This window comes from Solenopsis invicta, chromosome 16, assembly GCF_016802725.1.
Source record: "Solenopsis invicta isolate M01_SB chromosome 16, UNIL_Sinv_3.0, whole genome shotgun sequence".
NCBI classification, from domain to species: domain Eukaryota; kingdom Metazoa; phylum Arthropoda; class Insecta; order Hymenoptera; family Formicidae; genus Solenopsis; species Solenopsis invicta.
Window position 1 is genome coordinate 25,886,777 of NC_052679.1, and position 17,675 is coordinate 25,904,451.

Here is a 17,675-nt window from a genome sequence, read left to right on the forward strand (position 1 = left end):
CTAATCGTCAGTAAAGTAACTAAAATTAAGAATTTATTACATGTATTTTCAAAAAAATGAAAAAATACAGATTGTTCTAAATTACATTTGAATGTAATACAAAAAATTTGGTAGAGAAAGGGGAAAGGGAGGGAGAGACAGCAATTTTGTATCTCGATAAAAATTATTTCAATTAGAAGTAAAAATGTGCTGTAATAGCAATATAATTAAAGACTGATAACAAGAATTGGATTTTTTTACAAAAGTACTTTTATATTTATACTTTAAATAAAACTATAATAAAGTATTGTTAAATTAAAATATAAAATTATTCATATAACTTTCATATATGTATATACATAGTTTATTTAAAGTATAAATATTAATACATTTCCAATTTCAATTTATTTTGCATACTGTAAAACGAATGATATATTCTTAAAATTTTATTTTGTCATATTATTCGTGAATTTTTATTTACTATATGTTATTCATGAAGGCAATAATAATTTATTTCTGATAAAGGATCACATAGGTTAAATAATTATAACAAAAAATAGTACAACTATTCAACTTAACTAACAACTTTTAAATATGAAATAAATTACGAAATAAAGTATCACATACTATGCATGTCACGTAATACAGAATATTATCAGAAATAACTTTGTTTTTTTTTTATAAATATCTTAAAAAAAAATAATTTGTAATGTACTGGAATATTAGACAATCCATGTCCTATCGAAGTTAGTGAGTAGTGAATAGCTGTATACTATTCAAATATGATTTTGAGGTGTAAAACATCACTATATCATACTATATTAAATAAGTACGTATTTATCGAGTACATTTAAACGCAAGAAACATCGATAGATTGTGATTTCTTAATACTAAAGAATACAATATTGTGTAATCATCCACGATAACAGTTTTTATTTTCTAACTGCAAGAATTTAAATTGAGAAGTGGTCGTCTCATGTTTAAAGTTTAGACTTGCCAACGCGTTATAATCTGTTGGGAGAAGAACACAATTAGTTGTACAAAACGATAGCTCTATGAGTTTATCTAAGCGATGTGCAAATAATACTCTTGTAAATTATTACGTACGAAAATAAAAATTACTTTTTAAAATAAGTTATAAAATAATGGACGAGTCAAGCAAGATTTCAATGCTATAAATAATATGACAAGTATTTAAATGTATAGTAAACTATGTATACCATGTTTACTTAATCAAATTGAACCTTTTATTATTATTATTTTAAATAGAAAAAAAGTCCTCGAAAGAAATGTATTTTCAATCGCTTAGATAAACTTAATTCGAAGTGTAGAAGAGATCAATATTTTTTTCAAATATTACTTTTAGTATGTATATTCACTCTCTCTAAATTACAGGGATTTTTTTACTTATCAAACAGTTATAATTATAGAAGCATATTCTATCAGGCCTGTAAGATATTAATATTGCACATTATATAGCATGCCATTCCTCTACAAGATCATAATACACATCTAGAGCAGAATCTAGGAAGCATAAACACAAGATATGTTATCTGAGTTATCCACATGTTTATTTTAGAAAAAGCTATTTACTTCTTCAGCATAGAATTTATCATAAAATATTCTTGTTTTAAATATCTTTGACCTATTGTACATACTTGATCTTTAGCAACATATTTTGGGCAGTGTTGGAAAAAATTTAATCAATTTATCGATTAATTATTATGACTAAAAATTTTGTAAAATTTATAAAGCTATTCGCTCGTAGGTATAATAAAATATAAGTACTAAAGGGCCAGAAACGAGCAAAATTAGGTGTTGTGTAGTGTTACAAAGTATTTAATTTATTTTAGTGAGACGATACGTTTGTCTCAATTGTCATCAGCTATCAATATTTACATGATATATAGTTGCAAAAAAGAGTTCTGATGTAATTTAAGCTATATATATATATATGAGTTCCAAATGAACATGTTTCACAATGCATTATTAGGTCAGCATATTTTGGCAACCATATATCATGCAAATATTGACGGCTGATGAAAGTCAAGTTAGACTGAAATGTACCGTTTCATTAAAATCAATTAAATACTTTGTAAAACAATATCTGATTTTGCTCGTGCTTTTATTACTTATAAAAATTTAGTTCACAGTAGATAATTAAAAATATTTTAAGCTGTTTTGAAAACAAATTTTATTGTTTTAATTATTAATAAGTAAATTAATACTCAACACCGATTTCAGAATTACTATTGATGATTTGTGAAATAATTTAAAGTGTTTGAAAACACTTCATAAAATGTTTGGAAACACGTTACAAAATGATTCAAATGTAAAAGCTATTTTTATAAATTATTATTTCTAGTCTCGTCTGCATGTAATATTTTATTCTTAAGTTATAATCAGACTTATATAAAAATATTAGAAATTTGAATATGATTATCTAACAGTCATAACAGTGCTAGGATTAAATCTATTGCCGATGTCAAAGAAAAATTAATTCTAATTTTTGATGTTCAATGTTCTTTAGTTGAGATATATTTATTTAAAGTTTCAAAAATTAATAAAATAATTGTAAAATATAAAAATCTATATACAAGTATAAAATGTTGCAAAATAAAAATTTTGTGCTAAAAGCATGTGCCTCGGTCTTTATTGGAGCTTTGGAAATCGATTTGTTTCGGGTTGTTTTCAAAGGGGATTCGGGAAAAGAAGCAGGGTAAGATTAAGGATCTTCATGTCTTGTAATTATCCATAAATGAGAAGTCAGAAAACCTAAACATATTACATTATTGAATATCTTCTCAATTAGAATTTTAACAAAATTTATAACAGAAAAAAGTTCTAAAACTCAATTGTTTTGATAAAGACAGTTATCGATGTTACTCTCCTGATGTAAATATTTTTATTTTTTACATGAAAAACACAAGAGTATTTTTGACGTATGAAACAATGCAATGCAATTTTATAAAATGCAACTATATATATAACCATAGACTATATATAATCTTAGTCTATGTATATAATACAAGCTTTTTCAGTTACTTTCAGTTGCTGTACCAGTAACAATTACTCTCTAATATCGATGTATACATCAATAAAAGAGGACATTATTATTATTAATAAAATATTATAATGTTTAGCTTATTGCAATAATAACATTGTTAACAACCGATTTATGCCGCCATGTTAGCGATTCATGTAAATGTAGTGATGAAAAAGCATCGTAGTGTTAATCATCCAAGATGAAGTAATTTCTCTTACGGTTAAAACTGTTTACAAGTTGTTTTGCTGCGTGCATATGCCGTGAGTGACTATGAATTGGAAGAGACATCTATATTTTTAACGTTAAAGATAATAATGATAGCCTCCAACTATATTCCGGCTGATGAAATCCGTTACAGATGTTTTAAATTGTGACGGATTTCTACTGTGTCTCTGAAAAAGATGAATTAAGCTTCATCAGTGGTCTCTACCGAAATTTATCGTGAAAACGAACAAATCAAAAGGGAGCAACACTGTGAAGGAAATACAGGGTGTTCATTAATGGTTGTACTTCCACTTTTTACCATAGGAGCAATATTTACCGACGGATATGTATTTCTAGCATATTATTATATTAGAAATAACAAATGCGTGCTCCTATGGTAAAACGTAGGAACAACCATTAATGAACACCCTGTATAGATTGTATAGATGAAGTGGATGGTCATATCATAAAATATCTTCCTGATGAAAAAACTTTAAACTGTAATGAAAAATTGTAACAAAACTTTAATGAAATTTTAATGATTTTTTTGTAGACTTTTATATTTATTTTGGAACATTTCGATTAGTGATTTCATCAAAAATTCATTAAAAATTTAATAGATTTAATAAAATGTCATTAATTTCTTAATGTAAAGTATTTGTGATTTTTCGTTGCAATTTCAGCAAAAATTTATTAATTTTAACAAAATTTCCTTACTTTTTTATTAAAATTTTCATAAAAATTTTTCTACCAGGACTAAGCTTGATGATAGATCTATTCAGTAACGTTAGCAAATAACAACACTCATTTTAAGAGAATAAATCCTCATTAAGAAAATAAATAAATCAAATCGTGTAATTTTATTTCATTGCGTTTGCAAATATTTTACGAAATAACGCATTCTTCAATTTATAAAAAATCAGCGGCAAAACAATTTCATTAATTTTATAAAGCTTTATATAATTGTGAAAAAACGATTTGCAAAAAAAACGTAAAAAGCGCAAATGTGCAAAGTTTATTCAGCCAGGCCAAGAAACAAGATTCTCAATAATTCTTGTCCAATGCAATCAGACTTACTATTAATTACCTACTTGCATCATGCTGTTTATAGAGTTGCTGCAACTCGATTTATTACAACTAATTTTGACATAACATTTATCTATCTACTTCTTCGATCCTACAGCTTATAAAAATGATAAATTTAACTTTATCGAAAAATGCTACGTGATTGGGGGAATTAACTTGATCAATCATCAAGTTTATCATACTTACTTTTCCGGCAAAATACGCGGTTTGGCATAATCACCCGGCCACTCGTACAGATTTGGCAGTGGACTATCGTAGTTGGCGTCGTACATCTTGCTTATGATGAATTGCCGCTTGTCTTTCGGCTCTGGATATTCGCTTGCCAAACCGCCTGTATATATTATTGTTATTAAGTTAATAAGAAAGTTATTGTTATTATTATTATTACTAAGAAATAATATTATAATATTAATTAGTATTTTATACAGCAATTCCAGAATAACAAGACCAACCTTTGGCATAGGCATAATCGGCTATTTTAATCGCGATGTCGATAGAACACTCGCGTATATTATTTAATGGCGGATAGACGCTACCCCTTTCGAGATCCTCATTTTTTACGTGATCGGCGACAGTCTGTGCCGAAATCAAGAACAAATCTTCGGTGATGTGATGCACGCCGGTTGCGATAACACCTAAAGCAATACCAGGGAAGATGTATGCGTTATTACCCTGACCAGGCTTGTACGTCTTTCCATTGTATGTTACTTCGCCGAATGGCGAGCCTGAAGAGAATACACATCTACCCTGAAACACAGACATATGTTTAGCCGAGTTAATTATTAAATTGAAAAGCAGATCCTAGTAGCAAAAATTTAATATTTTAATGAAATTTCAATGAATATGTAATAAAATTTTAATTATATTTCGCTGAGATTACTTTCTGCGTTTTAAGTAAAAAACAAATAACATTTTAATGAGAATTCAATGAAAATGTAATGAAACTTTAACGAAAAATTGTTAATAATATTTATAATAAAATAATAAGGGAAATTTTAATTAAAATTGTAATTAATTTTTAATAAGATGATAAGATGATAATAAAAAATCGCAGATACTTTGTAATGATACAAATTAATATTTTATTAAAATTAAGGAATTTTTGATAAAATTTTAATGAAATCACTGAACAAAATGTTTCAAAATAAATATGAAATTTAATAAAATATCATCGAAATTTCATTAAAATTTTTTCACCTGGACAAATTATCAATATCTTTATGCAATTTAAGATTGAACTATATTCATACATCGGTGTGATCGTACGCCTGCTGCGCTGTACATTCAGCCTTGCTAGTTGGATTACTTAGAGCGAAGATTAGCGGTCTCTCGTTGTTTTTCGCCATCTCTTTCAAGACTTCGGGAGTAAACGCCCCCGCCGCCGCCGAAGCGCCTGTGCGAACATTTTAATTTTGTACCAAGATCTCGTTTCTCTTTGAAGAGACTTGTTTACCTATCAGGACGGTAGGTTTGATCTCTTTCACAACTTCGATTAACGTCTTCATCACTTTGTGGTCTTTCGCGTACCAGATTTTGTGGCCCTCCAAATTACCTTCGGGCCGATTCTTCACGAGTAACCCGTCGATATCCATCATCCAAATACTGTCGCGCGCCTGCTGCTGCGTACAACCGTCAGCTTCTATCGCTTTGACACAAAGATCAGCTATTCCAATAGCTGCCTGCTCGAGTCAAGTGAAATAAATATTGTGATATTGCGACTTCACATAAAAAAACGCGTAAATATTTAAAGAGGTTCTACAGTCTTCTTTTTCCATAAGTAATATGAGAATTTGATAAAATTTAAAGAATAAATTTATGATTGATATATAGATCCTAAATTTTTGCAAATTTTTTGACTGTATAGCTTTCTTTAAACAGCTTTGTAAAATAACATTAAGTCTTATGGAAAAAAAAGACTTTAAATAACTTAATCGCAATTAAATTAAATGTATAAAAATTGAAAAAAACTATATTTATAACTATATGCATAAATTATACACTTCTCTTTAAATCTGACGTCACATTAGTGAAAAAGTGATGTTATTTGTCATTATATTTAAATCTTTATTATAAGCACATCTTTTTAATTTGTTATACATTAATATTTATCAGTATTATAAAGAAAATAACAAATTATTGATTTTAGTACGTTACTTAAATTTTGTTTATTACTTATTCTTCTGAAAATGATAAAAACTTTCAAAGATCTGTATGAAAACAAATTACGTAAAACTCTCTTCCTCTTTTTTTAAGCTGCAGCATCTTTTTAATATCTTTGGAGCAAGACTATTATGCGCTACTTTGAAAATTTACAAACCTCTCCAGCGCCCAGGAAGACGAACTTATTATCCGCCATTCTTTTTTTAGTTATCCTTTGTGACGCTAAGATTCCAGCCACTGCAACCGCAGCAGTACCTTGTATATCATCATTGAACGTGCAGTATTTGTTTCTATATTTGTCTAAGAAACGGAAGGCATTATGGTTTCCGAAGTCTTCAAACTGAAATACGTAAAATGTGCAATATTATTATGACGTATCAACGTAAGTGATCGTAGGTCATTTCATAAGATTTTGATAACGCACGATGAATAAATTTTTGTAAAATTTTAATAAAATTTTGATAAAATATTGATGATATTTGGTTAAATTTTATATTTATTTGTAATCGATTGCATTAAAATTTTATCAAAAATTCATTAGTTTTAATGAAATATGTTATTAATTTGTTACTGTAAAATTTGTAAATTTTCGTTGCAGTTTCATAAAAAATCCAATTTTAATAAAATTTATTTTTTTTTCAATAAAAAATATTAATAAATTTTCGTTGAAATTTCAATAAATTTTCATTAAAATGTTTTTTCAACAAATGCCAAAAATAATTTTTTTCACTAGAGTGTAATGACAATTTTGTGAAAAATTTAATAAAATGTCAAGTTCGTCAACATTTCATTGAAATTTTATTAAATTTCTCTAAAGCGTTACACAGTAACATATTTAAAACTGTACATACGATAGAACTATACAATAACTATGTTAGCTTACTTGAATAAGAACGTTTTGTCCGTACTTTTGCACGCAGGCAGCCATAAATTCGTCGATCAATTCATCATATTCGGCACCTTGACTTCTAGGCTTGTTAAGACCGATATAATGAGGATCGTTTCTTAGCTGTTCGTTATTAGTGCCAACATCGATAGTGATTGGAAGACATTGATGTGGTTTGATGCCGGCCAAAGCTGTATAAAGTGCTAGTTTTCCAACGGGAATACCCATACCACAAGCCCCAAGGTCGCCAAGACCTAAAATTCGCTCGCCATCCGTAACACAGATGGCCCGCACTGCTTGCTCCGGCCTTGAAAAATTCGATGAAAACCATAATAGTAGATGTTGAGGATAATTTAATACGTTATATTGTACGTAAAGCAATCGAGCTTTTTTCTTGCTTCGCGTTATAACATAACGAAACGTGCAGATATCTATAATGCGTGAGATGATCTATTTTTAGCCGACAAACGCCCCAAACGCATACTTTTCGGTTAAACTACTCTACAGAGTCCCTCACAAACTGCTCTGTCCTTGTAACAGCGGTTGCTTTTTAATCAATCATGTAACTTGTTAAAGGAATGGCAATGCTAAATAGCAGTGAAATTTTGTAATAAATTTTTTGCATAATCCTTCAGAAAGAATTTTTATATGAATTTAAAAATTTTTTACAATTTCTATTTCTAGGTAATTTTATAATTTTTAGAAATTTTTTTATACAATTAATTAAAATTTCAAAAGTGGCAAAAAATTCATATCTTTTCTAGAATTCTTTATATACATAAATTCTAATGAAATTCGATTTTTGATATTAGAATTTTTCCTTTCTATAATTTCCGAAGAAAATTTACAAAATCTGAAGAAGTTGAATGTTTTTCTTAGGACTCTTTATAAATTCAAAATATGAAAAGTTTTTAAAGTAAATAACGTATTGCGAGAATATTTTTCACCAGAGACAGCAATAATATTTAATACATCTTTCCTTTAATACTAACCAATTATTCAAGATCTCGTAAATATGGCCTTTATCATATATAGTAATGAAAAGTCCGCGAGGTCTACGATATATCACACCGAACTTTTGGCAAGCCAAACCAACGGTAGGTGTATAGACAATCGGCATCATCTGCTCGATGTTTTCGCTTAACAAGCGAAAAAATAATCTTTCGTTCCTCTCCTAGAAATTATTCCGAAGAAATTAAAGACAGAGATTTCCCGCGATGATAGGGCGTAAAATAAAATGCTGATTTACCTGAAGCTCCACGAGATACAAATATCGATTCAGATCCTCCGAGTATTTCATTACTGAGGCTTTGCACAGAGCCAGCTGTTCCTCCTGCGTTTTAAATCTAGGCGGCTGTAATCCATGTATCCCGAGGGCTAGTCTTTCCTTCAGGGTAAACGCCAAACCCTATTACCAGGGAAAATTCACGCTATGAGTTTCGTATTCTTAATTTTTTGGAAAAATAAAATCGAAGGAAGGGAAAAACCAGATTTTTTCCGGTTTTTTTATTGAAAAATAATGGACAAAAACGACTGTAATAATAAGATAGTTTTCTTAATTTAAAAAAAAGAAAGAAAAAAGAAAATTAAGGAAAAAATTGAAAAAATATGATTGTAATAATGACAGCATGCTTGTTGATAAATTTTTTTTCTCATAAAAACAGCTGTTAAAAGAAATCTTGAAATCATTGGCATAAAGGATGATACGGGTAACATTATCTTGGCGAGAAAATGCGGCAAAGAAAAAACGGGAGGAAAACTAATTTGCAAAGGAAAACGATGACTTACCTTATTCAATCGAGGATCTCTGAGATGTCCGATACCCTTGACCATATTTATTGGTATTACATCTCCCGAAACCTCGTGGATGTCTCTTTGTTGAATATCCTTTACGGCAATATGCAAAGGTGGCAACGCTCGTGTCCATGATCCTCCACAATTTCTGCTACTAGCCGATCTAAAGATACGCGCAGGACATTTGCATGAATATTTCATGATTTCATCAAATTTGCATTGATGCTTAATATAAATATTGTTTTTTTTATACAGAAAATTTTATGGATTTAAGAAAAAAAATGTTTCTTTTATAATTTTATATGGATAAATGTTTAACTTAGGAAACAAGTTGATAGTTACCCTGATATAACCGAGATAGTTAGCGGTTAAAATGATAGATATCTATAAATGTTTCTACGTTCAGTGGACAATGGGGACAATGTGAGTTCAGTCAAATGTGATAAGAAGCATGTAATTGACTTTACGTACCTCTTATCGCGTTTGATTTAACTGACATTTTGTAAAAAGAGATAACTAAAATTTGATGAAACGAAAAACTGAAGAAAAGTGTTTTCAACAATTTGTTGTTAATTTTGCGTCGAGTTTCGTAGATAATTGAGGATGTTTTATTTTAGTACAATTAGTGCCGATAACAACTAGAGCTAATGTTCGCTGCGTAACACGAAGAGACTGTTGTCGACTAATCAACTACAGTTAACAACACGATGAGTCATTTAGTTATAAAACATGAACGGCTTTGTAAGTGTGATAATCTAACGAAGAGTTTCTCTTTACGAGAAATACAATCGTATTCGTTTTTATTTGTTACATTTATTAAACGACAACGAATAAATGATGCCACTTGATGAGCCGACTTAATTTAGGAAATGGCTCGGAATGTCGACTCATCAGAAATGCCAGATAAATCGCTCTTATCACGAAGTGCTTTGTGCACACGCGGTTTCGCTAGTCTTGGTGGCGACGGGACGGATTTTATATTACACGAGCATCTGGTAAATGTTTCATGTGAATGTTTAATTCATAGACTATTTCAAATTCTCAAGAACAAAGTTATTTTTGTATACCTACGCAATCTTTCCCAGTGGAACAGTTTTTTGCGAAATTTGAATGAATTTTCGATATTTCGATATTTTGTTGAAACATATTATGTTGGAACACAATATGTTGGAACATTTGGATTAGTGATTTTATCAAAATTTTTGTAAAAAAATATCATTAGATTTAATAAAAATTAAATTCTGTCATTACGAAGTAATCTGTGAAATAAAAATTTTTTTGCTATTTTGTTAAAAAATATAAATAATTTTTCGTTAAAATTTCATTATATTTTCATTGAATTCTCATTAAAGTGTCATTTGTTTTTAATAAATGGAAAAAATGACTTCTTCAGTGAAATATAATTAAAATTTCGTTGTGCATATACATATATTCACTGAAATTTTATCTTTAATAAAACGTCAAGTTCATCACAATTTTGTTAAATTTTTTTTTTATTCGAGTTATCGATGCACATGTTCTTTCATTAACATTCTTTGGTGCTAAGGCAATATGATTTTATCAGACTCGATTTTATTACCGTTTGGATAAATGATATCAGATACGGAAATGTGTGGAGATTCGAATCGCTTTTAATCTCGCATAATGATTCTTTATTATTCATCGATGATAAAGTCGATGACTGCATATATAACTAAACACATAGGATAAGGACAGCGATTAGATAAGAATTCATGGAATACCAATATTAAACCTGCCTTTCAGTTCATCGTCCGGTACATTAGATCGTGTGTACGATTATGATAGATATAATGCGATTAATGCAAGTGGAGCGAACAGCTCAAGGAAGTCGCACGAGTAACTGTAACTTTACGTGTGATAATCTTCGTTTTAAGAAAACATTACTAAAAAAAATCTGGGTACATAGAAAAGTTGGAAATTTGCAGATTCAACCAGTTAAATCTGAGAGAAAATGAACAAATCAAAATTCTTCTAGAAATGATCACATAAATATAATTAATTTCTTGTTATTAAATACATTTAATAAAAAGAATTTTTTGAAAAAGATACCGAATTTCATTGGATCAGCTTTTTAACGAAAAGAAAATATTAAATAAATATACATAATTAGAAGTTTTCCATATTTTCCATAGATCTAACAAAAATGTTTAATAAATCCTTGAAGTTTATTGTGAGTCTATCAAACACTCTATCTACAAAATATCAAATTTAATAACGATAACCAGAAATCGTTTGATTTTACTATGTTAAAATGCATTTTATAAGCTCTCTTATTTAGATTTTATTATTTAGGATCACTGCACCATCAGTCGCTGAACAATTATCAGCGAATGACTGTTTAAGAAAAATATTAAAATAATAAGACTTCAAAATAATAAAATGCAAATTATTATTCTAATTGATGTTTTGTAGATTCAATTTTCAAATTTGATTGAAATTTATTGTAAGTCTTCATTTGTTCATTGATGGGTGAATCGTTTACTGAGGCAGTGATTCTCTTGTATAATGTTCCCCCCCCCTTTTTTTTTGTTAGTTTCCAGAATATCAAATTTACGGCAGAAATTATGGAAGTTTTCGGAATTATTCGGAATTGCTCACAATTATTTCCTAGATTTCTATTGCGTTTTCTAAAGAAAACGGAATAATTCCAGGTAGAACCCGTTCCGAACAGTTCAATAACAAATACATGCCTAGTAGAACGAAACGATACTGCGTGACGTGATCTTTATTTACACAAAATTTTTCTACGAAAACGAATGATAAAATTGTCTCGCCTTAAAATGTTTTAGAGTATACGGAGTCACGTATCCGCGATATTATTCATGGATGGTTCCCCGCCAAAACGGACTACGTTATTATTATTTTCATGGCATAAAGCCAATTTTGTAGAAATGATCGAGGCGTGAAACCGGTCAAGGTGTGGAAGGTGTGGCTAGCATATATATATACATATATACATTTCTTTCAGTCGTAATTTCGGGATATGGTAATCACGTTAACACATTAGCATCGTCAGTGTGGTCGCTCGAATCCACGTGGCGTTTTTCTCACGAAACAGAAACACGTTGTGCTTTAAATTAAATTAAACTAGTGTGTAACGAACGTTGGCTCTTTTAGATATGTATTTATGTGGAACGTTCTTCGTCAGTATTACAAATCGTAAAAATTTATTCTCTCAAATATATTTGCGAACGTGATTGCAGCCAACGCTCGCGATGGAACTGTTCGCCATTGAGATCGAGAAGAGAAAAGAAGTGGCGGTTCCAACCTGTTAATATGTTTACACGTTGCCAAGCTACTATATTTAAAACCCCAAAAATTTATTAAATTTTATAATATTTATTTAAATATCCAAATCTGTATTTTGTTTCAATATTTTATTAGATAGAAGGAAAAAAGCCTTTTTAGTAGTACCTATGCATGCGTGTGTAGTTATGTGGGTGGACAGATTAAAAAAAGTTTGTTAACTGTACTTCGATAAAAAATATAAATAAAGAAATATATTAAATTGCTCGCACGCGAAATAATCCCAGTATTTAATTATGCAACTCTTCTCACCGACTTGGATAGATTTTATAAATATCCAACAGAGGCCAGTCATCAGTGACATAAGACAACAGACCTCAAACGTGAAACGTGACGTAACTCAAGTTTCTGCGATAGTTTGCGTTGAAGTATTATTATTTCATATCACGATTTATTTTTTATCTTTTCTATTGATCCGATTGATTACTGCGCTAATGATGCCTGTAAATCGATAGAAATATCGACTGACATGCCAGGAGCACTCGCAGAGTTCTAATGTCCTAAAGAGATTCGTCTTGCTGACATTGGATTTTACCAGAGTAAATCACGTATTGCATTATTCATTCTGTTGTTTAGTTAACGAGTCTTCAATTAAGGAATTGGATCTTTATTGTGCCTAATCGCTTATTGTCAATTATCCACATGGAACAAAAAATGCATTATAAAGCTTTGTGTCTACGATGCAAAAATTGCGGCGATCTCTCTAACAGCAAGAGAATTGGCTAATCACATTTGTACAATTTGGTCAACTGATTAATGCGATTGCTCTATACTCTCTCCATTCAAGGTCTCGATTTTTGCCATCGTAGACACGAGATTTAATACTATAATAATACAATAGTATTAGTTAATAACAGTTTAATTGGAACTGATCTTGTTATTTCAATAATAGTTCAAGAAGTAATAAAACAAATATGTCACGTTTTAATAAAATGTTATTAAAATATAACATTTGTTGTAATATTTTCATCAATATCATATAATGTTAAAATACACAAAAAGAATTTTTTTTAATTTATCCTTAAAATCACAATGATAATCGTATACAACATGACAAATTTTATTAAATTTTACTGAAATTATACCAAAATTTTTCAATTTTTAATGGTAAATTTTAAGAGAAAATTTTCTTCGTCCACATTATTTTTTTTTTTCGTTCAAATACATATAAGCTGCACAAGATTTCAATTTTATATCCAATATTTTCTTCGCACTATATATTATACTACTTACGAAGCAAGAGAATATGCGTGTAGATGGCAAAATTGTCGTATTACTACTAGGAAGCGATGCTCGATCAATTTGCCTGAATAATCGATCAAACGCATCTCACGAGCCGCGAATGAAGTACACATCGGATATCGTAAATTGGATCGGGCAAAGCGTACAATGTAATACGCTGATGTACTACCGGCCACATTTATAAAAACGGTTGTTCCACCGCGGACAAGACTGCAAAAAGCGTTGCAAACGTTGCAATTATGCTTATCTATGTCTCTATGATCGATTGTTTCAAAACCACGCGCAGATAATTTCAATGTTACGGTACATATCGCGGTTAATTGCGCATCCGCAATTAACCATGATAACAAGAACGAGAAAAAAAATTTCGATAAAAATAAAAACTGATGCCACCAAAAAATTAATTTCTTTTGTATTTGTGTTTTGTTTATATTTACATATTCATAACACAGAAAAAAACTATTAAAAAAACACATGTTAAATTAAAACAAATTTCTTCTACTTAACAATCATTGTTTCGTATATAAAGAAGAAATTATATATTCTTGCTTATATAAATTAATCTTCTTTAAAGAATTTGATAATCTTGAATTTCAGCAAGATATTATATTTTTATCTAAACATTTTCTATCTGATATTTTTTCCTCCGATATAAATTTATACGAATTATTATAGAGTTACGAGAATATATATTATTTAAACTATATAAAATGTCTTCAGGTAAATAAGTTATGTACATTGAGAAAAATAATCTGACAATATTAACAAAATTTGTATGATTGAGTGTTTCTAGTGAAACCAAACAGAATTTTTGGTTATTGTAATAAAACTCTGGTTATAATCAGAACGTTTGATAGATTTTCCTATAATCTGATAATTCCTACAAGATATCTGACTCGTTAGTTTTTGAAGAGACGTATTGATTGAATCTACCGAATTTCTAAATGTTGCAACAAGACTCTTTTTTCCACTGTATGTTTAACAATATAAAATTTTATTTCAATATTTAATATTTTGAAAATAAAAATATTTTTCAAACAAGAATGTTTTTCGAAAACAGTTTTGTTGAACCAGTTTAGCTTTTCGAGACTCGCCTTAAAAGCTAAGTCCGTGAGATTTTTGCGATTTTCTTTGACGGGTACGTTAAACGAAGGAGTGTTTGTTTAACGTGCCCGAATCTAGCGCATACAATTGTACGTCCCTGGTGCAACAGTTTCCGGACGGCCTCCGTTTTTACCTTGACTTTGAATCACGAGATTATTCATGATCCGTTACTTCCGCAGACTTGTATTTCGCAATAGAATCGACAAGACGATTATCATTCGAGACAACGTTTCTTTGCACACAATTTAATTCAGAAAAAACGAGATATTGCAGATGAAAACTCGTTTCAAATATTAACACTTTTTTGACGTCATAACAATGGGCATTGAAGAACATTGTAGAAAACGAGACGATATCGGGACGGATCGTGATAAGAGAATTACTTGTCTGCGTCAGTTTTTATCTTGCAGTTTAAGTTAATGATTAATTCAATTTAAGCAATTGGAAGAAATCCGAAAAAATTTTAAAGCAAATCAAGATTTATTTTCTTTTTTTATCTGAGAGTTCTGACATTAATGTTTAATCAACTGTATCAATATTTTGCGGTAACTAGCTCAAGATAAAGATTCTCGAGATACGAATTACGCCTACACGATGGACTTCCGTAAAATGTGAGGAGCTATTTTTCGAAGCGTGACGAGAACACCGTAAAATCTTTTGACGCGAAAGAAACATCTCCAGTCTAATGAGCATCATTTTATCAGTAAAAATTCAGAGAGAAGAATGTTCAACAATACAGTCTTGAAGATAATACAATATTAAAATAATATCTCTGATTTTAAAGAAAAAAAATATATCATTAAAAAAAATTCTAAATCTATAAGTAGACAACGTAAAGAGCTCTTTTAGAAAACACACCTGTTACAGAGATCTTACACTGTCAGTATCAACGAATAGTGACAATATATATTGATCGTGAGTAGTTAATATAGAAGATATATTGACGGTGATCCAAATTTTTTGATTCTCGAGCATCAGTATCACTGTGAAGATATAGCAGTGATAATGATTGTGTAGAGTAAACGCGTGAAGATTTCTATCATTTCCTTATAATCATGAATGTCGTAAAAATTGCAAAAATCGTAGAAATAATCTTAGATTATAAAAATATGATGACACATACCGTCAGTACTACTGCTTAATAATGTTGACTGTGTAAAATCCCTATTATAAAACGATAACTTTTTATGTTAACTGGAAGAGATTTTATGTGATGTTGAAAGAATGTTAAAAAAAAACGTGTTCTTCTCAACAATGTTCACCAATTGTGAGTCAATTTGTCAAAAAGCCAAGATCACGGATGAGAGCAGCTAATAGGTGAGGGCCGCCACCTGAGGATAGCGCGAAAGGAAACGAGAAAGAAGGGACAAGATAACATTGGATAAAAGTCGCATGACGAATCTGGCTTCGCCTGGTATCGATCGTGATAGTTGTCAGGGTGCAGGGTATTTTCAGCACTGCATCGCGTTTATCGCGACAGTCAGGCGAGTTGGGCGAGTCGGATGACACAACGACGGCGGTCCCTTCTCTCGTGTCTTCCCTGCGCGCGTTCAGCGCGCCCCGTCGAGGAAGTGGCGCTCGTCAGGGCGCTCGCCCCGCAACGTGCCGCACCGTTGCGCTCTTCGTGTCGTCCGTATTCGTGTGCTGACGGCGACGGCCCACCTCGCTCGTCACCAGGTCTCAACCAGCGAGAGAGCGAGCGAGAGAGAGAGAGAGAGAGAGAGAGAGAGAGAGAGAGAGAGAGAGAGAGAGGGAGAGGGAGAGAGAGAAAGAGGGAGGGAGACAGACAGAAAGAAAGAGAGGGCCGTCGGGATCCTCGGACCATCCGAGACTATAACGGTCCTGAGAAGGTCGGGAATAAAAATTTCCCTCTGATACTCACAATATAGATCTCTGCAGGACGAACATCTCGTTTTCCTCGTGTGCACGCAGCTGATCACACCTCCCACCCGACAGGATTGGCGCGCGACTGCGCGTTCTCGGAGATGCTGGCTGACACTCCTGGCCGTGCGCCGTGCTTACCGCTTTGCGTCGCGCTCGCGTCGCGCGAGGGTTTACCAGCGTTTCACCGGTGGTGACGGGTGACGGGGACGGTCGACGGTCGGCGGTCGGCGGCGCGACGCGGCGCGGTGCGACACAAGTGCGCCGAAAGGTATCGTCGAGATGAGGTGCGCCCGCGTCGCGCCGCGCGCGCCTCGCGCACCGAAGCACTCTCCAACTCTGCCTATCTGATATGGGATCTGGAGGACGCGCTCCGCTTTCGGCGTGATTATTAAATTGTCCATTTTGCATTTTTTTTTGTTGCATGCTTGAAACGACCTATATTTGTTGTATTAATTGCTTATTTACTGTAACAACGTGATAACATAATTCATTGTCATCTTTTTTTAGTTATTTGCCGAAAGTACGATATTCTGTAGTATGTACACTGGAGTGAAGAGCTAATGGTATACCTTTATTCTTCTACAATCAGCTATTACGTAAAAATCACATTTAATCTTCCAGAGTTTACGTTGGGTCTATATGCACCATTCATCATTAATCTTGGATATTGTTATTAAAATAAACTTAATTAGTGTCCATTCTTATTTTATGCGAGTTATGTTATTTTGATTCCTGGAAATTTATTAGTGCCTTTCAATTAATTATATAAATTAAAGAGGTATTCGTTTAAAAAAGCCGCGTCTCTCACCTGGCATCACTGCGACTGATTAAACGGCGCAAGATTTTGTTAATAAATAAAACAATATATCGAGCATCTTTATTTCTTCGACGCATAGCATACGGAGAAGTAAATAAAAGTAAAGTCGACATGAAACCACAACGTTCTTATAATTCAAATGTAGG

At 31.4% G+C, this 17,675-nt stretch overlaps 1 protein-coding gene and 1 long non-coding RNA gene across 6 annotated transcripts; one reads left to right on the forward strand and one right to left on the reverse strand.

Moving 5' to 3' along the window:
- Positions 1–466: 466 nt before the first annotated feature.
- LOC105193860 (NADP-dependent malic enzyme) lies at positions 467–17,128 on the reverse strand. Of its 5 annotated transcripts, none has more exons than XR_003268721.2 (12): positions 16,711–17,128; positions 9,150–9,318; positions 8,611–8,769; positions 8,354–8,535; positions 7,359–7,668; positions 6,633–6,815; positions 5,769–5,994; positions 5,566–5,708; positions 4,768–5,062; positions 4,502–4,646; positions 4,321–4,412; positions 467–990 (listed from the first exon to the last, which is right to left on the reverse strand). XR_003268721.2 is itself a non-coding variant. In XM_011158506.3 (11 exons), exons 1-11 carry the CDS (start codon positions 17,118–17,120, stop codon positions 984–986), a joined length of 2,229 nt encoding a protein of 742 aa, XP_011156808.3. In that variant the 3' UTR covers positions 467–983. The 5 variants fall into 5 exon arrangements, 2 of the variants coding, with proteins under 2 accessions (XP_011156808.3, XP_039314567.1); XR_005576537.1 differs by having other exon boundaries at positions 4,307–4,412; XR_003268720.2 differs by lacking the exon at positions 4,321–4,412 and adding an exon at positions 3,244–3,417 and having other exon boundaries at positions 16,711–17,126.
- LOC113003859 lies at positions 16,865–17,416 on the forward strand. Its single transcript, XR_003268722.2, has 2 exons — positions 16,865–17,093; positions 17,220–17,416. It is a non-coding gene; the product is annotated as an uncharacterized LOC113003859 (long non-coding RNA).
- Positions 17,417–17,675: the final 259 nt, after the last annotated feature.

Excerpts from the sequence above, each read along its gene's own strand:
- LOC105193860 (XM_011158506.3), bottom strand. The coding sequence starts at position 17,120 with ATGCAAAATGGACAATTTAATAATCACGCCGAAAGCGGAGCGCGTCCT. Across the intron at positions 6,816-7,358 it reads GACAAAACGTTCTTATTCAA|TTTGAAGACTTCGGAAACCA; the intron begins GTAAGCTAACAT and ends TACGTATTTCAG. Across the intron at positions 5,995-6,632 it reads TCTTCCTGGGCGCTGGAGAG|GCAGCTATTGGAATAGCTGA; the intron begins GTTTGTAAATTT and ends TGACTCGAGCAG.